General features: G+C 41.6%; 1 protein-coding gene across 1 annotated transcript; it reads left to right on the top strand.

Annotated features, from left to right (window-relative positions):
* On the top strand, positions 1-26,955 carry DYNC1LI2 (dynein cytoplasmic 1 light intermediate chain 2). The gene is made up of 13 exons (XM_040075110.1): positions 1-230; positions 855-928; positions 1,350-1,466; positions 7,458-7,688; positions 13,910-14,073; positions 14,413-14,506; positions 15,050-15,185; positions 15,506-15,617; positions 16,298-16,357; positions 17,083-17,124; positions 17,538-17,655; positions 18,631-18,747; positions 23,948-26,955. The coding sequence occupies exons 1-13, from the start codon at positions 136-138 to the stop codon at positions 24,052-24,054; spliced, it is 1,467 nt and encodes a 488-aa protein (XP_039931044.1). The 5' UTR covers positions 1-135; the 3' UTR covers positions 24,055-26,955.
* The last annotated feature ends 557 nt before the right edge of the window (positions 26,956-27,512 follow it).

Genomic DNA, 27,512 nt, shown 5'->3' with positions numbered 1-27,512 from the left:
GGCGCGCGCGGGGCTGGCGGGGCGGCCGCGGGGCGGAGGGCCCGGCGGGGCCGGCGGCGCGCGCGGGCGGGCGGGCGGGGCGGGGCGGGGTCCTCGCGGCCCGGTGAGGTCACTCTTTGTGGCGGCGGCTCCAAGATGGCGCCGGTGCTGGCGGAGAAGAAGCTGCTGGGGCCGGACGGGCCCGGCGGGGCCGAGCTGCCCGGCGAGGAGGACGAGGGGCAGAACCTCTGGTGAGCGCCCGCGACCGCCCGGGGCCTGTACGGCGAGGCGAGCCCGGGCTCCGCCGGGCCGGAACGGAGCGCGGGCCCTCGGCCGGGTCGGGGCCGTGCTCGGGCCCCGCGGGCGGCGGCGGCGGGGCCGGCGGGCAGCTCTGGGGCGCCGGGGGTGCGTGACGGGCGCCCCGTGGCCGCGGGGACGGGAGAGCGGAGGAGCGGGCCCCGGGACCGCGGCTCCGCGGGATATCCGTGGGCCCGGCACCGACACAGGCGATCTCGTGGTTTTTTTTCGGCTTCTATTTCTAAAGAACGCTTAAAAAAAATACCTATAGTGGCAGAAAGGCGTATATCGAATACAGCAATCGATTGTGATGAGAGTTAGTTCAAATGTAATGTTCTGCAGTATTGTGGCCTCTTACAAGGGAGAAGAACTTTAAATGTTCCTGCCTGTGGTTTAGAAATCATAAAAGCTCTTCTCTGGAAGGTGGGATGCTTGTAGTGGTTCAGAGTGCAGTTGGCCTTTGGCGGTGACAGCCCCGTCCGTACACAGCCCGCATGTGCCGGGCTGTGGGTGCGGATGTGCTGAGCTCATGGTGCTGTCACAGCCGGGATAACGTGGCTGCTCTGCTGCTTCCCCAGGTCCTCCATCCTCAGCGAAGTCTCTACACGGTCCAGATCTAAATTGCCATCGGGCAAGAATATTCTTGTTTTTGGTAAGTAACACATGCAACCAGTTAGGTGTTGGTTTGTTGCTTTTTTATTTGTAGAAACAAAGTGTATTTCAGACACCGATTGGAGCAAAGTGACACATAGGTTCCTTACAGCTGGGTTATGTAATTTAATCTGTGGTTTTGTCTTCGTCCTTACAGATCTGCTTTCTCTTTGATTTCCACTGTTAGATTTATAGCGTCTGTTAAGTAATAATAGAGAATAAGATAGTTCTTCATTCTTATTGTTCTGGTATAAGCCATTGGATTTAGCTGAAATATTTGAAAGAGAACAGCAAATAACTGTGATTCAGAAGTGTACAAGGATGCTTCTCATTAATTAAGCAAGTTGTGAAAAAATCTTTTCTGTGAAGTCAAATGTAATTCTGAAGGTGTCTTTTTTTTTCCTCTACAAACTTACTGGCAGGTGATGATGGTTCAGGCAAAACCACACTTATGGCTAAAATACAGGGAGCAGAGCATGGCAAGAAAGGAAGAGGACTGGAATACTTGTATCTGAATATTCATGATGAAGACAGAGATGGTAAGTTTGTTTTAAATGCAGTCTCTTTGATTAAGTAGCTGCCATGCTATTTTAATAATTGTGGTTTGATGAGAGCGTTCTGGGCCACGCCCCATTAGCTGGTTCAGCATGGTGCTGGGAGTTTTGGAGCTGTGTCCATTCCCGTGGTGGGAAAGGTTTCACAGTCAATGTCCCTTCTCCCTCCTGCCCCTCTGTCAGCCTGACCTGTGCCTGGGACAGGGCAGCTCTGGGGATCCCTTCACTGCTAGGGGAGATCCTTTTGCTGATGTTGACTTTGTAGCAGCAGCAGTGGTGTGGCTGTGGCTACTTTGTGACTAGAGAAAGGGAGGGATACATCCGTGAGAATTTCATGCTCAGCATGGAGTTCTGGGCGCAGGGGTTTGGGGTTTCTCGTAGGGGCTGTGTGTGGAATTTTGGTTAGCTACAACAGATGTTTTGTTTTAGTTGACTGAGTGAAGAACAGAACTTAAAGTCAAAATTAGTGTTTCTTTTGCTCAAGTTGGAGCTGGTCTCTTTGGCCTGTGTCTTTTTGTTGCTGCTGCTGACTGGTTGTCTCTACTGTATGGAGCGAGATCATGCCAAGAGACCATTTAAAAGCAGGCCTCATGATCAGATTACTCGTGTTTTTGGGAAGGTTGGGGTCAGGAAGAGATGGGGAGTGAGTTAGTTGTCTTTGCTCCTAAACCTGCCTCTGCTTGATCTCATTTTGGGCAAGCTGCTAGACTTCCTTGGGTTGATTTGTCTTTAAAAATGGGGAATGTCTTCCTATTCATGACTTCCTTCAGAGTTCAGAAGAGGGAAGCACTGGTGGTGGTTCATCCCTGTTCCTGGGAACAAGCAGAGTAGGAAGATCCTATAGTGGTATTTTGAAGCTCGAGATGCACTGAAGGCTTGCAGGAGTGATTAAGTGCCATATGTGACTGGTTGTTATGGAGATTGGGCCTGCACTCATGTGGCAGGAAGCTGCCTTTGGATACTGAGTTAGGCACAATGAAAGAATGAGTACATTGCCATGTCTTTCCAGGGGCCTCCTTGCAGTTCCTAAAAATCTTTTGCACTGTAGTTTTAACTGCTGAGCCATTCATGGCTTCTTCAGGTTCTGGATGTAAATGCTTTTCCACCATGCACGATCTGCTTTAGTTCTGCATAAACACTTCAGGGGGGAAGAAGCTCCTATGATTACGAGGGCTGAGACAGTCTATGTCATCAGGCTTCTTGCAGCTTCAAAGAAGAATCTATTACAAGCAGAAAAATGTTTGCTGTGCTATATTTCCTAGTGTTATCTATCAAACTTCAAGTATGTCCCTACACTGGAAATATTTTGGGGGTATTCCTGAGTGGTTGAAAGTGATAAGTATTTGAAGTGATTAGGAAAGGCCTGTCATAAGAACTCAGGCAGCACTAGCAGGAAAAAAAGAGATCTTGTTGACTGACTGCAGGCTCAGCTGGCCGATTCAGGTCTTCATGCATTCTCTAATGGGTGTGTTAGGAGCTAATAATACGTGCCTTTTTCCTTTCTGTCTCATTAGTGTCATCCACAAGCAAAATAAATAGCAATGTGGGTCAGGACCTCCCAGCAGGCAGAGATAACACTCTTTCTTTTCTAGTACAGTTTTGGATTTGTTTTTTAAACTCTCTATGTGCTTCAGATGAGTGTATGCTCATATACAGACTGGGGGACAAAGCCTTTATAATTGACCCACAATTCTGAAAGCCATAAAGAAGCTCAGGGTAGGCATTCAGGAGCAGATGAATGGTTCTGAGGGTCTCTGCTTTTTATTAGACTCCAGCCTAGCCAAGACCAGATCACAAGGGTTTCCAGGGGTGCCAGATCAACCCTGGTAATCAAAACTCTGCAGTGGAGTGAGATGATCTCAGCTTCTTTCCCAGGTGATAGAAGATTTAATTGCCCTCTTTGTCTCATTCTTCTTCGTTTCAGATAAGTTTACTCTCTCCAGGAGACATATTTTTCTCATAGTACTGAGTTGTTCATTATCTACTTCCACTTCCCCTTGGAAATCTTAAGGCAAATCTGTGTTGTTTCCTATGGTGTGGTCTCCCCTCCTCCTTCCTCTTCAAGGGATGTTTGAACCTGGCTGCTCCTACATCTAAAGTAAATCCATCCATTTTTCTGGATTGCTGGTTGCTCAGCTCGGTTTGTAGGAAAGTTTAACGAATGCCCAGAAGGCATGTCTGCCTTGCAGGCCCCCTTTGGCTCACAGAGGTGCCCATGGACTGTGTGGTTTTCCCTGTCCCCTGCTGGCTTCTTGGCAGCTGGATGCACGTGGGCACAGTGCTGTGTCCAGCTGTCATGTGGCCTTTGGTCCCCAGGCCTCAGAGTCACTTAGATTCTAAGTCTGCTACTCTGTCTGAAAAGTCTCTTTCCTAGGGAAAAGATATATTTATTTTAAAGATATATTTTATCACTATCCCAAATGCTGCCTAGGCCAAGGCATTTGCTCAAGAAGAGGTTTGGACAGACCTGAGAAGTAATCCTGGGAGAGAGAGGATTCTCCTAAATCCCCAGCTACATTATCCTTGGAGCATATGGCTGCTCCTGCATATGGTGTCATCACCATAGTTCATCTGCATGAAAGCATTTATAGCACTGCCTGCAAACGTAGCTTGGAATATTAACTGCTCTTGGAGCTCAGGCCCAATTTCTTAGGGAGTGCAGCAAGTTTCAATTCTTTGCCTGTCTTTATGATGAACAGATGTTTTTTGTCTCTACTGGTTAGTCTGCTTTTGAGGACTGAGAATCTGAATTCGTAGGAGGTAGAAAAGAAGCTGTGCATAATTTTCCTAAAGGATCTGTGTTTCCAGAATAGCTTTCAGAGGCCCTTGCAGGGCTAGGGCAAAGTTACAGTGGGGATGTAGAGCAGAACAGGGAGCCAGACTGCACAGCCTGCTCTGTGCTGTCTGTATCAGTGGAGCCACAAGCACCACAGGGACATTTCTGACCTGCCCAGGCTGCAGATGCACCTTGGCTGTGCCCAGTGTGCGGGGGTTGCATTCCTACTTGTGACAAAATCAAGCAGTCTTGGGTTTTGCCTGAGGTTTGGACTGGCCTCAGCCATATCATATGCATATTCCAGCTGAACTGGTTGTTCCAGATAGAGCCAAATCTTGCTGCTGCACTGGTTTCTAAAGGGAAAGTTGTAAATTTTTTTTTTTCAACATCTTTAAAGTGGTTCTCTTGAAAGTTTTCTCCTTTTTTGCTTCTCTTCTCTTCTTGAGCAAGGGATATCTAATTGTCACTGGTATCTTTTGAATAGATGCAAATGTAGTTGCAGTTCACAGAATCAACCGTGTGCAATAAAATTCATCAAAGCTGGAAAATCTTTTTCAGGACTAAAGGGATAATGGAATATTGACAGGATTTAAAGATGTGATTTTAGCAGCTTTTGTAATAGCCTGTAATAACTAGCCCCTGCTTTTCCAACAGGATCTGGTAATTGTTTGCTCTGGTTTTGTATGTTGTGTCATGGCCAGTAAGAAGGGCCCAGTTAACATTCATGACTAAGTAGGAGCTTGATGTGGTGCTGACAAAGCTGTATTTACCATCAAGTCCTTGCCAAATTCTGAGCATCCAGTGCTGTATTTTTAAGTGTGTTTTATGTTTTGGCAAATGTAAATCACAAGACATTCCTCTCTCCTCTTAGAAAGGAGCAAAACCTTTCCTTTTCATACGATGTTACATTTTTGTGCTAAAGTACATTTTAATGGGAGTGCAAGGCTTCCAGGCTTCCTAGTAGATTGATTTTGAGTGGTAATTCCCGCTGCATTCTAGTTTCACCTGTATTCTAGTTCCAGTCTTCATTCCACATGTTAAGGAAAAATTAAATCTTTAAGGGGAGCAAAGGCGCATAGCAAACAAAACAATTATAAATTTAGATATTGGCTTTAAAACATGACTTACAAGCAGTGAATTTGGATATTATTAATTTTTGTTACTTGCCAAGGTGTGAAAGTCTTTCCTGCAGAGTATTCCCCACAGGAGAATCCATTGGTGCTGAGGAGAGCTGTAAACTTGCATAAACTATGGATAGATTTGCATTAAGTTTTTGAAACTTCCATTCGTGCTCCAAGGAGACAGTTGTATATACACACAGTCCCTTTCTATTAATAACCTTTAGCTCATAGAAAGCTCACGGGGTTTTTATTTACTGGGAGGCTGCTGCTTTAGGGCATGTACACAGGATGTTTCTAGAATGCAGAGTCCTGCACAGATGTTTCATTTACTGTTGCATAATAGCAAACATATCAATGTGTTCACCTTGTGTCCTACCTTGCTCTCTGTTTTTCCAGACTTTTCATCAGAGGTCTTTGGGAGCATTAGATTCAGACCTCCAGTGCTTTGGGGATCCCTGTGATGCCCGTGATTGGTGTCCTGGAGCGGGGCAAGGGAGGGGAACAGTGCACAGGTGCATTTCTGAGCTCCACAGGGCTTACCTTCACTGATCATTGGAGAGCGAATCCAGGGGGGCAGCTGGCAGTGAGAGGAGCTGTAAGGTCACAGCGTGGCTGTTGGCCTGTTTGTGTGATGGCTGATGTTCGAATGTCTTGGGACAGCCCAACAGAACTTAGAACACATGCTAAATGTAGACTGCCCACATGCAGCACCTTGATGAGATGTCTGAAACTGGGCTGCTCAGTAATTTTGTCCAAGTCCTGATTTAACAGGTAGGATGTATGTATCTGTCATCTTTTCTTCTTCCAGATTTCTTAGCCAAGCTTTTGCCTTTTTCTGGAGTCAGGAGGGGTGGATTCTTTCTAGAATAAAGTTATGATAGCCATAGTAACTGGATTTATTTTGTGAAGCTGAAAGATTCAGGACACGTAAGTACAGTGAGGCAGGGTAATTATGAAGCTCAGTAGCTGCTTTGAAAATCTGGGTTCTGCAGTGGCTGGTTTGCAGACCTGTGTGTTTCAGAAGTCACATATTGTGTATGTAGTGCAAGAGAAGACTCACTCTTCCCTCTGGATAGCTGTAGTTAAATATGGAATATTTAGGGAGAGGTACTAGGAAGAGTCTAGAAGATAGAAACAGGAGTTGCTCCTCTTCAGCAAGAAGTTCTGAGAATAATGTAATTTTTCTCTCTTTCTCGCTCTCTTTCTCTGTCGCCCTTTCTCTCTCTGTCCCCCTTTCTCTCGTTTGTTTGTGGCACCTGATAGATCTTTTTGTGGAGCAAACTCCTTTTTCAGTTCTTACATTCTTGCCAAGAGTTCAGTTTTGAGGTAAAATGCCAGCTGTCTGCTTCAGCTGATCCCTCTTTACTCTGCCTTGTATTCCAACGAAGTATCCAGCCACTATCAAAAGCGTTTGTGGGAGAAGCAGAAAAGCTGCAATACCAGGTCATTTCTCCAGTAGTCAGTCTGTTAGGAGCCTGCAGAAGGAGCTGCTGTTAAGTCAGTGTGGGTTAAGAGCAGGTGGCAGAACCTTGTTTTAAGGTGGGAACTTCATCCTATTTTTGCTCCTCCCACCCTTCTGCTAGAAACTTAAGGTGCTTATTGCTGGTATCTTGTTTGCAGCTTATTTCTGCTGGGAGGTGTCTTGAGTGTGTGAAACCAGTTTATGTGTCTGGGAAACACCGAGGGCAGCATTCATTCCCTGCTGGGCTGGGGCAGGGCCACCCATTTAGGCCTGCACTTACACATCCCCTGTGTTCTGGGTTCAGTGTGCATGTTTCTAATGCAGGACTGTTCTGCAGCAATTAAAACCTGTCCTGACAGCTGTCCTGAGTAAAAGCTCAAGAACAGGAATTATTTTTTTAAAGGAAAGTGTTCTGAACCGAGAAAGGAAAGCATTTCTGACTAATATACGCTAATATATATTTACACGGGAACCTGTCTTATAAACAAGCAGGCCAACTGTACTGGTAGGTGGGCCTGCACCTTCCACTGAACACTGATGCTCTCACCTGGTCACTCCCAACCTGGCAAAGCAAACCCTGGCACCTGCTGAGTTCCAACTGTGCCTTTTCCTTTCAGATCACACTCGCTGCAACGTCTGGATCCTGGATGGAGACTTGTACCACAAAGGGCTGCTGAAGTTTGCAGTTTCTGCTGAATCCCTGCAAGACACCATCGTGGTGTTTGTTGCAGATATGTCTAGACCTTGGACTGTTATGGAGTCTTTACAGAAATGGGCCAGTGTCTTGCAAGAACACATTGATAAGATGAAAATTCCTCCAGAGGAGATGAGGCACATGGAGCAGAAGTGTAAGTCTTTAAGTCTTACACTAAGTGTAAGTGTGCATCCATACATTGCTGCTGGTTTTTGAATTAGCTCTTACAACTTTTGATGGATTTCTTTGGATCAGTGTTTTGAGAATGGGTTGGATAGAAATTACTCTTAACTTGTGGTAGCAATTCTAATTCAAATAGACAATGTTAGGCTTTAGAACAGCGCTTCCAGTTTTTTTGTGCTGACAAAACATCAGGTGAATTATTGGTCTAGATACTGGGCAATAATGAGATTTTGATAATTTGATTTTTAAAAAGGGCAATTAAAAAAAAAAACTCAATAAAATGTCAGATGCACTTTTTAAAAGAGGGTGACAAAATTCAGTGATGAAGTGATACCTGCTTTGCTGTGATATCTCAGCCATGTCCCATTCCCATACTGTGCTTGTCTTTCAGAAGGTCTCTCTGCCCTTGTTTTTCTGCTGGCTCAGGCTGTGAATGGTGCAGTTAATTGTGTCTCACTACAGCCATTCCTACCCTGTGACTTTAGGAATGTTGTATAAATTAACCTTCTTTCCTGGCATATCCATGGCAGGGAAGAATCTAGCATTGGCAGGCAGTCATTGTTGCAGTATTGGATCCTGCAGCTGCTTTCCTAAAGTAGTGTTGAATGTTTCTTGAGGTTTGTTTGTTTGTTTGTTTGTTTGTTTTGATACTGAATTACTCCAAAATAAATTCCTTTAGTGGAAAAGACCTTAGCAACTTCAGATTCAGATGAAGTAGGTTCACACTGATCCTTTTGCTCCAGGCTGGTATCTCTCTGTGCTGGAGTGTGGAACCCTTGCACATAGGGTCTGATAGTTTCCTGAGCTACCTTTAGGGCTCAGTGTGATCTGTTTGACCTGTGAGCACTCAGGTGTATTTGTACAGCTGATCCTTTCTGAATGTTAAATATTATGTTCACAGAAGCCTGGTGCCTACAGCATACCAGCTGGAGTTTAAAGTTGATGATTGAAACCATGCAGGTTTGATCATCCGGTTACATTTAAATAAAAAATAAAATATGAGAGTTTTTAGGGGAAAACGATTGGGGGATTTTATATGTGTCAGAGATTTTTTGGGAATGGGAAATGCTGTTCTAGTATCAACAGCTAACCCAATTTGCAAGTTTCTGAGACATAGCAAATGTTATGGCAATCCAAATAAAGGGGGAGTTTGTGCACCTAGATTTTTCTTTTGAAAAGAGAAGCTTTTCAGCCTTCTCTTCAGAGTGCACTCTGTGAAAGAGTTATGGCAAAGCTCGAGTGCCTTGTCTGAGGAATTTAGAAGGCCTTCCAATAGTGGTATCTTAGAGAATTCTAAATTAAAGTATCATACAAACTCCTCGCTTGTTCTGAGCTGTCCTGGAGACAAGGGAAGAGGAGATTGGAGAGAGGCTGAGTTCCACCGTGCCTGGCTCCGGTGCCGTCCCCTGGCTCAGCTGTGGCACACAGGGCACTGGATGTCTTCAAATTTCTATCTCTTCTCAGGCCCTGTGCAGGACCCTTGTGTCACCTGGACCCATCTCTGGCTTCTTGCAGACTGTCCGTAGGGCTAGCTCTGTGCTCAGGGTTTTGGCCACCATGGCCTGTAATTCTCTTAGCAGCCGGTGCTGAGGGAAGGCCCATTGTAACTGTGTCAGGGTAATGCACTAGACAGGGTAGAGCACACATGCCTGATGAATGCCTTGGGACTGCTGCCCATCCTAAAACTACACAGCAGAGCTCTCCTTACTGAAATCCTGCTGCCTGTGCCCCCTGGGGTAGGCTGCCACTCAGAAAATGAAGTCACTGGGTTACAACAGCCCAAATATGTAAAAACCAGGACAATAAAGTGCACGTGAGGGCAGTTGAAATGTAGAAATGGAATGCAGAGTGATAGGAAATGCTGAATTTAAGCCCCCTGCAGCATAAGACTGCGGGATGGATGGATGTGTTTCCTGATTTCACCTGCAGAATATTCCCTTACTCCTGCTTCTCCATCCCAAGCTGAATGTCCACGGTGCTTTCCCTAGCTGTCACACTCAGCACCGGGAACCGTGGAAACACTTCCCAGTCCTGCCCCACTGGCATCCACTGGAAGTGCTGCCAGGTTGTTCTTCTCCACCGCTAAGCTCCTAAGAGTTTCCCGACTTTGTTAGCTCACCCTTGTCAGTGCAGTTGGACTTTGGACTGCTTGTCTCAGCTGGCAGGATTTGGGAGGCCTTTCTGCACCCAGCCCTAACTCCTGTGTTTGCTGCTTGAGATTCTGACTCTTGGCTTGCCTGGGTGGGTAAGAAACTTCCCTTTGGAGTTCAAGAGCTTCCAGAAGGGGCAGCAGGATACACATGGAAGCACCAGACTGCTTTTTTAGGAATGTACCCAGAGCATTGCCTGCCTGTACTCACTCTCATCACTGAGCTGCTCTGGGGGTTCCTTGCTAAGAACTTGGCTAATGTGAAGTCAGGTACATAATGCCAACTATGCTCATTTAATTCAGGCTCAATTGTGATAAATCATTATTTAAATAACACATACTGGAATAATTATTTCAGAGAAGATGTGAATGTTGCCCCCATATTTAAGACAGCAGAGCAGATAAAGTGGCTGTCAGGAATCAACTGCAGAAAGGAAGTGTACTGGTAATATATCCATTACACCAATGACCTCTGGGGTGTTTGAAGCTAAAGGATTGAAACACAATAACATGTTTTGGAAATTGTGTACTGTCCCATTTAAGCTGAATTAGTTTCAGATTACCTACCTTTTTGCTTTTTTGGTCTGACATAAAGCTGAAAGATTTCTTAAGCTAAAAGATTAAAAAAAGAAATTAGTTTTTCCAGGTATCTTTTGTCTAGGAATTATTTTCACAAAACTAAATCTTTTAATGATCAATAAAGATAGGGCACAGAAAAGCTAAAAGTGACTGTGAAACTTTAAAGAGTGTAAATATGGAATTACTCTCTCAGAAAAATATTCTTTTTCTCATTGTGCTGTTCAGGACCTTTGGGATTTATCCATTAAGTTGTAGTGTTTGCCTGCATTTCCATGTTGATGTTAAAGAACACTCCAAGCCTGAGCCATATTGCTGTTGCTGGAACAACCAAGCCTAATAATTGTGGATTGCTGTCTCAGTCAATGCATGTCCTGAGTGATGCAGTAGTTTTTGTTGGAGTTACATGGTGTGATCAACAGCAACAGGAACAAACCAGTTTGCTGGAACCTTGCTCTCATTCACTGTTCAGAGCAAAACTCTAAAGAGCAACAAGTTTGGTAGATAAATCAGCACTCTGTAGTGGGGATGTGATTTTAATGACACATCATCACCTGGTGAGAATTTTTAAAACATAATAAGGCATTCTGAGTACTCAACCTTAGTGATGGGTGGCAGAATATTACAGATTTCCCGAGGAACTGTTGTTTTTCTGGCATCCTATTTTACGTGCATCATCTTAGGGATATTTCCTGTTGAAAAACCTTGAACCAAAGTAATTTTTACCACTTCTTAATAAAGAAAAGAGTTGTTTTCCATATCATATAGAAGATGATTCCTCAATTAGAACTGTGTGGAGGAGTTAATATTCATCGCTGGCTAGAAAAAAAAGGAAAAATAAAAGATTTTGAGCTGTTTGAGCGCACAACTTTTTTTCCATTAAATATGGATACTTTATATCCATTAAAAGCCTGAGAGTGGAGCGCAAATGAGATTGCTGTGGAAGGTAAGAAAAAGTGTGAAATTGCTGTGTCAAAGAAATGTTTTAACTGCAGTGAGCTGCTTTATTACCTGTGGGAGTGCAGTTCGTTCATCGGGGCATCTGACAGTGTGTGGGGTCCAGGTTCACTTGGATTTAACAGGACTAAATTCTGAAGGGAACGGGGGTTGAGTGGAAGCCTGGAGCAGTGTTAAGAGCCTGTTGCTGGCAGGCACTCGCACTTGTTCCTGAGTTAAAGCGGTGTCTGTGTGCTGTAGTCGGAGGTTCTTGCTCTGGCTGGTAGCTCCTGTAACTCGGGTGGTTGTTTGTTCAGAGGTGCCCCTGTTGGCCCCAGTGCTGTGTCCCATTGCTCTGTGTCTGGCAGGGATTAATGCCAGGCCAGGTGCATCCCTGGTTATCTGCACAGAGCTCAGTTCCACATGGAAGGGTTTTCTCCCTCTGTGTGTCAGGTGTAGTGTGCTGCTGCTGGGTCCTGCTGACTCCTGGGGAGAGGGGACCTGAGAGTTGTGGCTCTCTGGGATTGTGCCCTTCAGTCCCATTCAGCAGAAATTTGTGAGGATGAAACCATCAGACTTCTGAAATTTCCACGTTGCATTTGCTCTTATTTACCTTTCTAAAATTCTTAGAGCATCTTGTGTTTGGTCATGTTGTCGAGTGTTACTCTTTTTGGGAGAGGCCTTTTTTCCCCAAACTTGAAGGGGTTTGTGCTCCCAAGTATCTCAGTAAAGAAGAGATTATTTTGCTTTGATATGAACAAAAACTTAGGAAAAGAATCCTGTCTGATTATAATGCTGTGGTAAATTGAGAGTTGTATTGTCAAATAGTCTTTTCTGTGTGATTAAGTCAGCGAGGCCGTCTGAACCATTATGGGAGATGCAGATGGTGTTCTTTAAACCTCTCTAATACACTTGGCCTCAATAGCTAATAGTAATAGGAAAGCTAATAAAGTAAAGAGGTGCTTCAAAAAACTCCTTTTCTGGTTAAATGCTTTTAGTGAGATAATAAACACATGGAATGTGCAGCATATATGATGGAATTTTGATTTCCTGTAGCTGACTAAGAAAAAGTCCTGGAGGAAGCATCCTTTGGAGTGCTGCTGTTTCCTCTCCACAAGAAGGCACTGCCTCCCCATGTTAAAAGCAACTGCATTTCATTTTCATTTGTTTGTATTTCCTTGCACCCTGGCATATATTGAATTGGTGCTTGGAAGTCTTAAGGTCTATATTTAGTTTGGGGTTTTTAGGCTTTTCTCTGGAATGGAACTCTCTTCCACAAGAATCACACAATTTTATATTTCAGCTAAACATTGTAGATCGTGCAGCTTTAAACAGAGGAGTTTTCTGATTTGTTCTTCCTCCTGTGCACCCAATACCATTGCAGGAATGGTTCCTGTTTTGAAAAGGTACCATGACTTCTTTTTGCAAGGTTGGTATAAGAAACTTCCCTGAGGTTTTACCACTTCCTGAAGCTCAGGCATGCAGTGCATTGCAGTTCTTTCCCTGGCACACGGTGAGCAGCCTCTCTTTGTGGCTGGGCTGGAGACCGGTGGTTTTTCTGAGGAGTTTTCCCCACTGTCCCTACAGTCACTCTGCTCCCACTGTTTCTAAAATAAAGGAGCCTTTGTGGGAGATCATGGAGTTTGCTTGGCCCTTTCTATGAGGGTTCCTCATGGCTGAGTGAGAAGGAGAGCCCTGGGCCTTGGGCAGTGTGTGCCTGGAGCAGACACATCCAGATTTGGCTAGTCTGTGGGTTTAGTCTTGATTAAAAGACATTAAAGTGTGGATTGCAGCCCAGATTTGATAAAGCATGTGTGGGCTCACAGTGCATTTCCAGAATGGCCTTAACACTATTCCTTAGGTGCTTCAGTATTGGATAGTATTCAGGATTAGTGGAACACTCGCTATTGCCATAAAGTTAAAATACTGGAAACATAAAAAGCACCGAGTTTCCTCTGGACCTCACTGTAGTTTTCCAGAATACAAGTGAGTCCCTTCAGGGTGCCTGCAGATGCCCTTCAGTCTGTGCTTACACAGGTAGGTTTTATATTTCCGGCATTGGATGCCTGCAACAGAAATGTAGAGTAATAGGAACTAAAGTAATTGTTTGTAAGCAAAAGTGGCTCTTTCAGGTTGGTGTTTCCATTTACATTTTCACCATGCTTTCTTCCACAGTAGGTACAAATTGCAGAGTGTAGGCTGTGTTGCTAAACCACATTGGTGTTTTCTGTTGTCAGCTGCCCTATAATGAAATGTTCAGGAATATGCATTTGTACATACTATAGCTCTTGCTGGTAATTGTGATTATTTATTATGACTCCAGATGCCACTTGATTTAGCATCCTGTAAATTTTGATGGAGGAGTGTTGTGGTGTTGGAAAGGGCAACAAGGCTTAACTTGCATTCACTTCTCATGTAGTATAAAAATAAATAAAAAAACCCCTTGATATTTCTAGTTAGTTGTAGATTAATTACGATTTTAAAATAACTAGTTGCTTTGTTGTAACCTAAGAATCTCTCTCTTTTAATAGTTATAAAGGAGTTTCAGGAGTATGTAGAACCTGAAGAAGGCTACCAAGGATCACCACAGAGGAGAGGCCCCTCTGGCCAGGAGGATGAACACGTTTCCCTGCCCCTCGGAGACAACGTGCTGACTCACAACCTGGGCATTCCAGTGCTCGTGGTGTGCACTAAAGTGAGGCTCTGCTTCTCTTTGCTGCTATGCAAGAGTTCCATTACCTCTCTGTTAAAGGCATGCTTTCTACAGACATGCAATATGAATTCTGCATTAACAGTGGAGGGATTTGTTTTAGAAGTGAGCTTCTACCACCAACATCAAGTTTTACTTTTATGGAATAGCAATAACTTTATCAATTATACGTTAATTACTTTAGCGTTTGGTTTATTGGTGCTATTTTAGAACCAGAGACTCAAAGTAAATGTAATGGGAGGGTGTAAGATTAAAGAAGGTGTTTTAAGTTGTGCTGGGATTAAATGCCTGGGTTTTTCTGGTTTGTTTCCCTGCCTCTCCCAGTGTGATGCAGTGAGTGTCCTGGAGAAGGAGCACGACTACAGGGAAGAACACTTCGACTTCATTCAGTCACACATCCGCAGATTCTGCTTACAGTGTATCCTTTTCTGTGCTGGGGTGGTTGCCTCTTACCTGGAGGCAAGGAGAGATGTTTTCATGCTGAATTGCCACATAATGTTAATCCAAGAAACTGCTCTGCAAGATTGCTTGGTATTTAGTTATTGGTTAGGGTATGTGCTACACATACCTAACCTTAGTAGGTATGTGTAGCGTTTGTGTTTTTGAAAATGCTGACAGATGTATAAAATATTTTATAGTTTTTAAACTGTGCATGAGATTTGGACCTTTTGTTCCTCTACAAAGGATTGGTCTTACATTTTGTGAAATGTTCTTTCTTGGTTTTCCCCTCAGAATTTGTAATTTCCATGTAAGCCTGAGACTATGGGTAACTTTTGTGTATGTCAAAAAAAAGTGCCATGAGCCTTACCCTGTTCTATCCCCTCCACTCCTGCATGCTAAATGTCTCTAGTTTTGCCTTGAACTACTGCTCAAAGCTAAATGTAGTAGCTATAAATCTATTAACTCCTGTGTTGAATTTAGAAACTGTATCTTACCTAATTTTCCTTAACTAGAAGCCCAGATGGGGCTGCCTTGATTTATACATCAGTTAAAGAGGAGAAGAACCTTGACTTGTTGTATAAGTACATTGTACATAAAACCTACGGTTTCCAGTTTACCACACCTGCCTTAGTGGTAGAGAAGGATGCAGTTTTTATGTGAGTCACTGGGACAAGCAGCACGGTGTCAGAGGGGTTTTTATTAAGCACTGCACTGCATGTAACATGGATATAAAAATAAATGAAAAGGTTTGTTGTTCAAAAGCTTAGTATGCAAGTCTTGTGGAATCCCAAATTTAAACCCCAGCTTAGTGCATATGACTTGACTCAGACTATACCATTCCAGTTTTTGTATCCTTGGAATTTAGCTGAGAAATAGGGCTGATCTGTAAGAAAGTTGCCTTATTTAAGTAGAGGGCAGTAAATAAATGGTCCCTGTAGAAGTTGTTGAAAAAACAAAGCTTTTTTCTTTTTTACAGACCTGCTGGTTGGGACAATGAGAAGAAAATTGCCATTTTACATGAAAACTTCACAACAGTAAAACCAGAAGATGCATATGAGGACTTCATTGTAAAACCTCCTGTAAGAAAGGTAAAAAGGAGTTACTTATTTCTGTACCCCTACAAATAAGTAGAGTTTGGTTGAATGGCTGCTAAGGACTATTAATATTGAAGAGCTCCAAATATAAATGTGACTTTTTCTTTTTTGGATAGAAATATGTGAAACATCAGGCTTTCATTTATTATTATTTAAAATACTGCAAGCAAACCCAGAAACCATTCTCCTTATTGAGTGAAAGGCAGTCCAGGAATAACTATTTTACATTTACTGTTTTTGCATGTGTGGGGCAGAAACACAACCAGAAAATGGAGAATTCTCTTGTAAGACATTTCCATTTGTACTCACATGGCTTTGAGGTTGCCAAGCAAAGGCAAAGCAAGGTCACCTCAAGTCTTTGAAGAGATGCTGATGAGATCAATATCCAAACTTAAAAAGAGGAATGTGGAGCTCATCTCTACAGGACAGTGCTCACAGGCTGGCATCACTGTTTGTCTGCTCCAATACTTTTTTTATTTTACAGTATTTTTTAATGGCAGCTTCTTTAATGTTACTGTTATTTTAAATGTGAAAGAACAGTTTAAAAAAAAAAAAAAGTGAGCAATAGTCTTAAAGTTTGCCTCTCTCTCTACCCTTTTGATCAGCAAAGCATAAAAAACAGTTACAGTAATTACAGTTTTTTACTTAAAACAACAAAATGTTTTGTTCAACAGTTAGTCCATGACAAAGAGCTGGCAGCAGAAGATGAGCAAGTATTTCTTATGAAGCAGCAGGTAAGAATGGAAGAATGAAAATAAGTCCTTACTGTGTAAGACTTCATTTCAATTTTTCCCTTGTTATTGCTGGTAGTTTTTCATTCCTCATTTAAATCACCAGGTAGCTGTTTCTCAGCTTTGCAAATTCAGATGTAATTGTGAAGTAAGACCTTATTCTAATAAATGCAAGTAGGAAATATGGTCACTTATCTTGGCAAGTTGAAGGGAAGATATGCTGAGAACAGAAAGAATTTACATGTCAAAGGAGAAGAGGAAGAAGAGACTTTGTATTTCACCACAAAGTTGTATCTGTGCAATATAAATACTTTTCAAGCCTAACATCTGAGGATTGCAGTTTCCTTACAGCAAGAGGCTTGAAAGACTTTAATGTGTCAAATTTGGCTATGCTGTAACTTGTTATTTTCTTTATTACGCTCTAGTATAAAAAATATAACAATACTTTCCTATCCAGGTCATTATAAATGTCCTGGAGGTTACAGACTGGGGTATCTGTGGTTCTGACTTTGAGTTCTGGACTAGCTGTGTGAGACAAAGGCCCGAAGCTTATTTACTCCTTGCAGTCAGTCCTCTAGGGGCAGAGCGGGGAAGAATGGAAATGTCTAAGAGGAATCCTGTAAATATCAGGAAAAAGTTCAAATAAATTAATGGTTACTCAGCTTCACTATTTTATTCCTCTGTATTCTTTGAAATATATTTAATATGCCAATATGTTGTTTTTGCAGTCATTCCTTGCCAAACAGCCAGCAACGCCTACAAGAGCATCAGTAAGTAGATCCAAGGAAAAGAGTAGGAGGTATTTAGTTTCCTTCAAGGGAAAAGGGAATGAGTCTAACGTGCAGAAATCTATTTTTTTATATTTAAATGTAACCTACATAATCTCCCCAAACTGCAGAAAGGAATTAAATAATGAGGCAATATTTTAAAATGTTGCTTATAAATTCACTGTGGAAACATCAGATTATTGAACTGAAAATTTTCTACAGTGATTCAGCCTTTTCTGTAGTAGAGGCACATCCCCAAAATAACTTCTGTTTTGGGGGCTTGTTTGTTTTCTTTCTCTGGTGTGCATCACTATAGTGCCAACAGAAGAGCTGAAAAGGTATGTGGTGTTAAACTTGCTTAATGTAACTAATCCTTTGAAGTTCTTCTCTGATTTGTGTGATTTGGACTTTTTAAGGAATCTCCTGCAAGAGGCCCTGCAGGATCCCCAAGAACTCAAGGCAGAGCTGGTCCCGCCAATGTACCCAGTGCCTCACCAATCACATCAGTTAAGAAACCAGATCCAAATATTAAAAGTATGAATGAGCATTTTACTGTTCTATCATGTGTTATTTCCCTTAAAGTGAATCCTCTTCTGTAGAAAGATTGGGGGATTTATTCACTAATGGAATAATTAACTTAATAACAGAAGTGCATTTACGACATAACATTGGGTTGATTTTTTTTCTTTTCTGGTCATTTATGTGACTTGGAATAGCGTTCTGTTACTGCCAAGCAGTCAGACAGAGGTCAAATGCATTCTAATTTCCTTAAATTCCCTCAATACATTGATTATGCATCAGTTGGATTATTAGGGTTGAGACTGCTCTAAACTACCAACAGTTTTATACTTCATATCACTTATTCTAAGATCCACGGCGAACCTTGTTCCACTAAACCTTCTATGGAATGCCATTTGCTGGAGCAGATGGAGTCACTTGGTAATGAGATCTTTCCCTGAGATGCAGCTCCAAGATATTGAGGGGTTTCTTCCTCCTCTGAGCAATTAGAAGGTCTGCAGGGCCATTGTTGTTTTTTGTTGTGCACTGTAGAGCCATGCCTCACTTCCAGGGGGTAAAATGCCCTTCTGGATTCTGTCTCATTGCTGAATTGCCAAGTTTTGAGTTGTTAAAAGCAGTGTGGCACAAAAGGCTGCACTAGAACATCTGTGCAGGTTGTCGATGGGCTTATCAGTCTTTGAATTTCATGTCCGTACTTAATAATCTTGCTCTTGACTTTTACGTGTTTTAGAGACTTAAAAACGTACAAATATTTAGATTAAAATTTCATTACCCCAAATCATTCCAGAAAAGCAGGAATGTGCGTTCAGTCATCTCAGCCTATGCCAAGGTATGCAAAGGACTGTGGTCTTCAAACTAACAAGGACAGACTTTCTCAGAGATGAGGTTTATTTCCTCGATTAGCAAGAGATTTGTATGTATGTATGTGAAAATAAGTTATGATGTACCAGCTCTACATGTTCTGTGATCTATATTTGTTTTTTTCTTTAGATAATGCTGCAAGTGAAGGTGTCTTGGCTAGTTTCTTTAACAGTCTCTTGAGCAAAAAGACTGGCTCTCCTGGAAGTCCTGGTGCTGGAGGAGTGCAAAGTACAGCCAAGAAATCAGGTATTGGACTTGTTATAGCAGCTTGTTTTTAATAGTTTATTTGGCTCCTTGGTCCATGGGTGTGTCTCACAGTGGTCAGAAAAGTGACAGACCTTGACAGATGACAGTACCAAAATGTCTTAAAAATATTAACTAAACTACTGCAACTTCACGACTCCAGGGCTTCTGGATATAACTTAATTCTTAAAGTGAAGTTGCACTGCTGGGATTTGTGACATTTGAGTCTTGATCCTATGCTGAAAGTGCTGATTTCTTTCTCAGCTTCAGAATTCCTTCCTTTCTTTTCTTGATACTTTGCTGTTGCAAAGGAGATGCAGTTGTTTGGGTTTGGACAGGAATTAACAGTGAAACTATTGAAATCTTCCCAGAGTTCAAGCTGAAATGAATTACTGCTTCTGACTGCTTGAATTTCTTCACTCATTAATTATTTGGTATTTTATTGCAATCCAACACAGCTGATAACACTGACAAGTGGGTGCTTTCTGTATGTGTGTTGTGACTGCACTGTGGGAGATCCTTGCTGATAAATATTGCAGCAGTTCAGTGAAAATGAAAGACATCTGTCAGAGTGGTTGGTACCTACCCAGACCTTGGTGGTGCGAAATGCATTGTCCACCTGACAGATGGAATTTACTGCTTTGATTCTTGGACTGTTTCTGTTCAATACTGGCATTCCCATCACACTGAATGTTCAGGAGCTTTCCTTCCAGAATTCTTTCACTATTAAATTATGGATAGATACTCTACTTCTGATCCCAAACTTGTGCAATCCTGTGGGTGTTAATGGTGATGCCAAACCCACAGCTCTTCATGCTGAGAGGGGAAGGTAAGGCCCAGACATTCCGAATGGGAAATGAGAAAGATCTGCTGCCAGCCACACTGATGGTTCTGTCAGTCAGAGAGCCAAGGCAGTTGGAGTCTGGGTATTTTTTTTCTTTTTAACTGGGAAGGTTTATATATGACATTTCGTGTTCTGGAAGCTCAAAAATGGCTAGGAGTGGACTTACAGCAAGTCAGGTGTGGGGTTTTTGTGTGTTTTGTTTCAGCGTGATGAATTCTGTAATTTTATCAATTAAATTTATTTAGTATGAAGATAACAGCAAAAGGGATTTGTATTATGTGTTATTTCCATAATAATATTGTTTCCATGTTATAAGAACAGTGAACTAATTCTTTCATAATCCAGAATGCCCTCTTCAGTTAAACACTGAAAGGTGTCTCCTGCTTCATCAAATAACAGCCTCATGTTTTACTCACCACAAGGCCAAAGTAACTCTTTATAGAAATAGAACGAGAAATATTTTTAGGTGCTATTTCATCCATGCTTTTTATGAAGCAAAGTCAGTTAGGGAGTACCTGGCTAGTGATTAAAAAGCAAACAAACTCAGAAATAAAAGCTGTAAGGTCACCTCTCCGTGAAGCCTATTCCAGTACTTCGTTTCTCAGTTATTTGTTCCCTTGCTCAGTGTTCCTGAATCCCAGTACTCTTGGTCTTGTTTGTGTGGCAGTGGAGCTCAGTGTAGCCCCTTGGTGTTTGCAGCAGTGTTTGGGTTTGAAAGCTGCTCCCCTCTGCCTGTGACTTGTGTGTGGCCCGCAAGAACAGATTTGTGTGCAGGCCGTGTTGTTTGGCTGTGACAGTTCTGTCTCCCTGGCACTCTGCTCACTCTGCTTGCTTTGTGCTCAGAAACAGCTGGGGATGGCAGACAAGGCTCTGCCTGCCCTGAGAAGGGGTGAGCTGATCTGTGCTACAGATTTATTCTGTTCACATCTCTCAGAGGGGCACAGGGTTGTTTTCATCTGTGTGACACTGAGCAGGATTTTTTATAATTCAGCCAGTTTAATACATTTTCTGCCTCCTGGTAGGAGGGTTTCTTGTCTGTATCAAATTCCCTCAGTGTCTCAAAAGTTTGTATGTTTGCGTAATCATTGTTTTCCATTCTATCATCATGCACCACTTTGGTAGTTTATGTAAATAACTTTCCTTCCAATCCTATCTTCCCAAATTCTTTGTTGTCTCTTCAGGCACACTTATCTACATATCTGCTCTCTTCAACAGCTGGACAGGGTAGATTGCTGAATAAAAGTACTGACCGGTGCTGTGGATAACTAATGGGTAATTTTATGAATTATAATCCATTCATTTTCTCTGAAATATCAAGGCTTTTTTTTTAAAGTTTATTTCTGTGAAGGTGATGTGAGATGTGATACCGACCACTTCTTCCTTCTCCACAGGACCTGTTATCCTTTCATAGAAATGTGGGTGGCTTGGCAGAACTTGTCAGGAAAGACCCTGTTGGTTGTTCTGCTCGTAGACTGTTCTAAGCACCTAAAACATAATTGCATTTTCTGGAAAAAAATGCTAAACTAGTCTGTAATGGGCTATACTCTTTCCTCTTTCAGTCTTCTAGAACTCTCTGTGCCTTCCGGGACTTTTCAAAGATAACAAGCTTTTTTTGCCATTCTTTTTTTCTCATGTCAGTATTAACTTCTAAGTGGAACAGATTATTTCTCTCCTGAAATGTGTAGAGATAGCAATCATACATTCTTCCTTAACTCCCTTGATTTTGATAGATTAAATTAGACAAGTTCTCTTTTAGTCTCCTGCTAGAGGCTGAGCTCTGTTTTCCCTGCTAGTTTCTTCATTAGTTCCCATCGTGGGCTTTATGTTGACCTGAACATGAATGATTGCAATATTGTACTCAGCTCTGCAGATCTACCTCGTTGTGCCTGCTGCAGCAGTTCTCTTTCTTGGGTAGAAGTGCTTCTCCTGAATGATCTCGAGGTTGGCTTTTCTTGGCTACATTGAGTTGGCAGCTCCCATTCCTTTCATGACTTTGGGAACAGAGCAGTTGGCTTTCACTCACAGGAAAGGAGCTTGTTCTTGTCTCCTGGTGTGCTCACACCTTACATGAACCAGTGTAAGATTAAACTGGGCTGAAAAGGTAAGGGCTCCTCATGGTGCTCTCTGAAAAGCTCTTGTTGAGTTTGTGAGGTACCTGGTGCTGGTGAGAACAGAAGAGATGACCTGTTCCTTTGTGGAAGGGTTGAGCACAACATCTTGGAGAAAGCATTATTTCCAGCAGCACCCTCTGTGCGAGTGGATGTGCTAAAATTATTTTTGTAGGCATTTCAAATGTCTAAACTGTTTAAAGAGCCTGACATTTTCAGAAGGTTGATGACAAAAATATTTAGCTTTAAAGAGACTATCTGTTTTTCTCATAGCTAGGAGTAGCCTGAGGTTGAAACGTTGAGATTCTGTCCCAGGATGAGAGTGACATCGTGGGTCTCGACAATATTGGTCAGCCTCATTGATGGATTGGTTTCTACTGTGACAGTTCTTACCTGAGAGAAATCTCTCCTCTGGGCAGTGTCGTGTCCATTTTTCTACTGTTCAGTGCTTCTTGTTTGCCTTTGTTTCTGGACTCTCTTTGATGTCTAGACCATGATATTTCAAAAAATTTCAATTGGTTATTTCTGTGGTGGATTATTTTTTTACATCTTAACTTGTATAGTCACAGAGTTATTTCATTTATATTCACAAGATTCTTGCAAATTCTAAGGCTGCCTTCCCTCTCTATTCCTGTACAGAGGATAAAGAACTCAGGTTCCGTGCTCTCACTGTGACCTAGCAAGGGGAATTAATTGTACAGAACTGGGTGCATGTAATTGTCCAGAACACATCTCACTGAATGAGGCCATCATTCCTTCACAGATTTGTGGGGAAACTGAAAGCAAGTGACACTCTCAGTCATAATTGAGGGGAAACTCGTATTTTCTTAAAAACAGCTCCTTGTATTTCTTCTCCTTTGGAAGGTGCTTCCCATGGTGATAAATGGGAGTGTGTTCCTCTGCATTGGGAGATTTTTCCTATCCACGAGGTGTTTGCTTGGGGTTATTTTGGAGCCCTAAGGAGCCAGTTCATCCAGAATTAAAAAAAAAAAAAAAATAAATCATAGTTTTTGTTTAGATCTGCTCTTGTTTAAGCGAGGATTTTGTGTGACCTTTATTGTTTTAGGGTTTAGGCTTTTTTAATTCCTATTTGCTGTTAGTGTACATGTGAAGTGTTTTGTATTTTAAGTTCTGTTACAGTACATTAATTAATGTACTAATTCCTAAATTTTGCTTAAATACTCCTACTTTGAGTAGATGTTGTGTACAGTGCTGTGGCTTATGACTAGTGCTTAGGTCTGAAACCTTCCTAGTGATTAAAGGTAACCTTTTAACTTGGTTATGTCTTTGTACTTTGGAAAAAAACACTTGAGTCTCTAACAGTCAAATCTTGCCTTCTTAATGTTTTCAGCATGTACCCTGGAAAAAATCCACCTAATATTTCACACACATTTGAGCTGGAAAACAGATGCTTGTTAAATTCTTTGGCTGTATAAGGAAGCTGTACATGGTTATATAATCTACTTTTTGTCTAAAAATATAGCTTTTTAATCTTAAATGCTTGTATGCTCCATGCATTAGGATATATTGTTCCAGTTTTGGTGATGAATTTGTCTGTGGGTTTATAATTTTCAAAAACACTGAAGTAAGCTGATGGTTCAGTTAGGGAATTGTTAAAAAGTTTTGAGTCTAATACCGAAATGTTAGATATGCCTTTCCATGAAATACTTCAGTGTGTCTGGTTCCAATTGAAGAAGTCCTTTGAAATGACTGCTTGGAGATATTACATGAATATGCAATTCCTGTCCCCTTTTTAAGGGAAGCATTGGCTGCAGATAAGAGAGTTCTTTCTGTTAGTTGTTTCATATTTAAATGCAGTGAGTACAAATGCGACCAAATAAATGGGAATTCTTTTTTTAGCAGGTGTCCTACATACCTTGTGCTTAAAAGTTGGGTTTAAATAGTCCTTGCTGTCAATGCTAATAATGGAATTGTGTATGGTTGATTTTTACTGAAAATTCCAAATATGGTTATTTTAAAATGTTAGTTGCTATAAACATATCACTGGTGGTGTTGTGCTTTTTGCTGCTTCATAGTTCAGCATTTCATCTTTTTTAAGTGAAAATCTGAGTATCAGTTTTTACACAAAAAATACCATGCATTGTGCCAGGCTTTGTGGCCTTGGGGAGGTGGCAAAATAATGAGAAATAAATAATATATTGTCATCTAAAGGTGATTTATTGAACATTTGTGCTTCTTGGTTGAAACATTTCATTGAAACTCTATTGCTTTGTGTCCTTTTTCTCTCCAGGACAAAAGACAGTTCTGGCAAATGCTCAGGAGGAGCTGGACAGGATCACTCGCAAGCCTGACCCCATGGTAACAACAAATTCTCCTCCAACAGAGAATGAGGCTTGATAGGGCAGAACAATGCAGATGTAAATGACCAAATAACTATGTATAGTGATCTGATAAGACCAGGAATTTTCTGCTATGGCAGATGCTATCAGTTTTCTTGGGCAGGGGAAATGAGCTTACTACATCATTGCCTTGTCCCAGTAAAAAGTGCACATTCAGGAAGTTTGCATATAAAATCCCTCTGTATAAGATAACCATTTAGAGTTTATATAGGGCAATTCTTTTGGTTTGGAGGTAAAGCAGGTGCAGCTGCATTTCCTGTTGTGAAGAAAACAGAGAAGCAAAACGGAGAATTCTCTTTAAAGTACTACTGACTGCACATGAGGCAAGAAAGAGAACTGAAACCCTCTTTCAGAGTTACTGGAATTGGCCACTCGTATGTTTGCAATGCGTTATATTCTTGGAGTGGTGGTGGTGGAACGGCATTAATTGGAGAAAAGAAGCTGAGGTGGGGAATGGAGCCCTAAAAGGAGAAACGGATTTGGGACAGCGAGAAACCAGAATGTTGGATTGACTGGAGAGGAGCAATGTTGTCAAATCCTGTGTTTCACAGGGGGTAAATAGTCACTGTTTTTAAAAGACTACTTTACATTGGAGAATTCCAGGCCAAACACTAAGAACCATGGGAATTTATTCTTGTTATAAATCTTGTTTTAGTTTTTAAAAAAGTCTTAAGAGTGTGGATGCCCTTTCTGGTGTAGCTGACAAAGGGAGAAACTAAACTTGTTTAGCTCCAAGTGCCTGGCACAGTATGTGATGTGTCTTTAGAAGGTGCTTGAACTTATTGTGCACTGTAGTACAAACAGTCACTGTTTGGTTTTATTTGAAAAACAGTAGTTTGGCAATTTGTATTTAATTTTAAATCCTGTTTTCTGATAGCTTCTGCCTTTTTTATGCCAAGAGGCTGGCCTATGAAGAATGGTGGGTGACGGACCATTTTCCCATAATGAAATGTGCTACAGAACACTCTCAGTATTTTTCTTTCTTACTTCTTTTGTAACTAAATATTAGCTACCAAACTAAAATGAATTCCTGCCTTACACCTATGGAGGTTTTAAAAAAAACTTTCTAGGCCCTAGTTCCAACCACATTGCTGCAGGTGCAGCCAACTCCCAATTCTGAAAGTAACCTAAAAAGTATGAATGTGTACACAATGGACATCCTGAAGAAGTTGTTTTGTATTTTCTTTCATGTAGCATTTCATTTGGAAAGATGGGTTGTGGTTGTCCCCGTTGCTCTAAGGGAACCCTGTCCATGGTCACATAAACCCTCATTCTGTACAAACAAACACAACTGCAGTGGTTACGGAAATGGCACTTTGATTTTATACACGGTATGCTTGTTTTACATGGACACACTACCAGAAATTAAGAATACCAAGCATATTCTGTGCTTTTAATGCTGAAGGGAAAAACCACAATTTGAATTATACAGAGTTTACTTTTTATTGATATGAACTTGTTGTACTAAATCTGATGTCTGGATATAACTTCCCTAATATATATTGTTACTTAAATATATGGAATTAGACTGACCACTAACACAGTGCTGGGTGTTAACCTCAACTCCTATGTTACAGCAAGAGGCTGTTCGTGCAAGTCTGTCTAGACATCTAAAAAGCTAAGAGTATTTACTTGCCTCTTTGACAAACGTTATCAAATATGTTAAAATATGTTACTTGTGCCAGGTTTTTTTTGGTGGGTTTTTTTTAAATACTTTTTTTTTTTTTTTTTTTTTTTTTTAACTTTTCTAAGAAATGCTATGACATGAAGTTATACTGTTGTCTAGATAACAGTTAGACTAAGACTGTGGCTGGCTGATGTTGATGTGGATGCACTTCCTGGTGTAACGGGTGCCAGTTGCAAGTTACCACACCAGAAGTAATTACACACTGTCTTCCTGACACTGAGAAGTGAGATTGGGGACTAAACTATCAAAAATTGGTCAGGAAAACTGAAGTGTATGATTGTAGTGGCATCTTTTGAAAACCTCAGTCTGAAACTGCCTTTTTTGTCATCTAACCTGATAAGCACTTTTCTAGCAATATGGCTAAAACTTAACAATTGAAGTATTTTCCAGATGTACAAAAATGTTGAGTATACTAAAACGGATCAAACCTGTTACTGTGTGATAACTTACCAGCTTTTCAGAAAGACAAAACAGGGACAGATTTTCAGTTTCTAATTGCAAGTGAATGCTCCTAGTTTACTGACAAGAGGTGTAAGTAATGTAGCATCCTGTGGGTGCCAAAGTCTGCTGGCTTTGGTGAGCTGCACAGTTGTTATCCTGGTGTCTTCAAGCATTGGAACCAAAGGCCAAATGCAAACAGCCTTTACATTTTCAAGTGAAACTTCATTTTATTTGCAGATACACTTGTATGGTAGACTGTTTAAACTATTATATGCCTATATTTATATGCATTATAGTGACTGCATCTACTGTTCATGTTTAAACTAAGAAAACAAAAGATGAAAGCATTCAACTTGAAGCAAATAGAAAACTTTAAAGATTGGCCCTCCATAAAAATGCTGTGGTTATGCTGCTTGGGTTTAAGTTTGCACTTTTTTTATTGGCATTTAAAAAAACAACTGTTTAAACTGAACAGAATTTCGTATTTTATTTAATTTAACTACGTTGAAAGTGACTGCTCTGTACATCATGAACTTAACAATATACATGCTGTAAATGAAAGTTCACTGTCCTGTATACTAAGTTTATTGGTTTTTCTTCCAACTTACAATTAGGACGGCAAATGTATGAAACAAACCTTAGTCCAGTTGTATGGCTTTAACCCGGTGCAGTATGCAGTCATGTGGAACATTGCTTTCTAGTGCTGGCAAAACGAGGACATCTTTAATTACTGGCTTCAATAAACATGAATCCAGGCTGCTTTCTGCTGTGCATTTGTCTGGGAAGTGCCCTCCTGGAGCTGTTTGTGTGGGAGCAGGGTGTGGGTGAGCTCTGTGAGCAGGAGGAGCAGGTTGGCTGTGAGTTGTGTCCCTGGGCCCAGCCTCTGCCAGTGCCAGACCTCTGGAGCTGGGAGCTGTGTCCTGTGCCAGTGGTGCAGAGCTGTGCTGGTGGCAGCTCAGAGCACAGCTGCTTTGGTACAAAATAACGTATTCATGGGGCTGGGGACACAGCTGTGTGCTTCACCAGCTTCAGGTATTTTGTGGAATACTGTTCCCAAGCACAGCACTGGTCCTGAATTAGCAGGATTCAAATCCAGATTATGAGAAGTTTAAGGAATGATTGCTGGAGTGTTGAAAATTCCTCTTCTCTGCCAATAGCCAAGTGTTCTCCCTTGGGTGGGTATAAGAAGAGCTTTCCAGTAAGGACGGAACGAGTGGGCATTTAATTAGGATTCTGCTGCTTGTTTTCATTGTTTCATTTCTTATCAACTGGATGCCTCTGTTCCCCTACACAGATTGAAGGTCTAGGTAAGAATGTTTGTTGAGTCA

This window comes from Hirundo rustica, chromosome 11, assembly GCF_015227805.2.
Source record: "Hirundo rustica isolate bHirRus1 chromosome 11, bHirRus1.pri.v3, whole genome shotgun sequence".
NCBI classification, from domain to species: Eukaryota; Metazoa; Chordata; class Aves; order Passeriformes; family Hirundinidae; genus Hirundo; species Hirundo rustica.
The sequence above is the reverse complement of the archived record's forward strand: the minus strand, read 5'-3'. Positions and strand labels throughout refer to the sequence as shown.

Excerpts from the sequence above, each read along its gene's own strand:
- DYNC1LI2 (XM_040075110.1), top strand. The coding sequence starts at position 136 with ATGGCGCCGGTGCTGGCGGAGAAGAAGCTGCTGGGGCCGGACGGGCCC. Across the intron at positions 929-1,349 it reads CAAGAATATTCTTGTTTTTG|GTGATGATGGTTCAGGCAAA; the intron begins GTAAGTAACACA and ends ACTTACTGGCAG. Across the intron at positions 15,186-15,505 it reads GAGAAGGATGCAGTTTTTAT|ACCTGCTGGTTGGGACAATG; the intron begins GTGAGTCACTGG and ends TCTTTTTTACAG.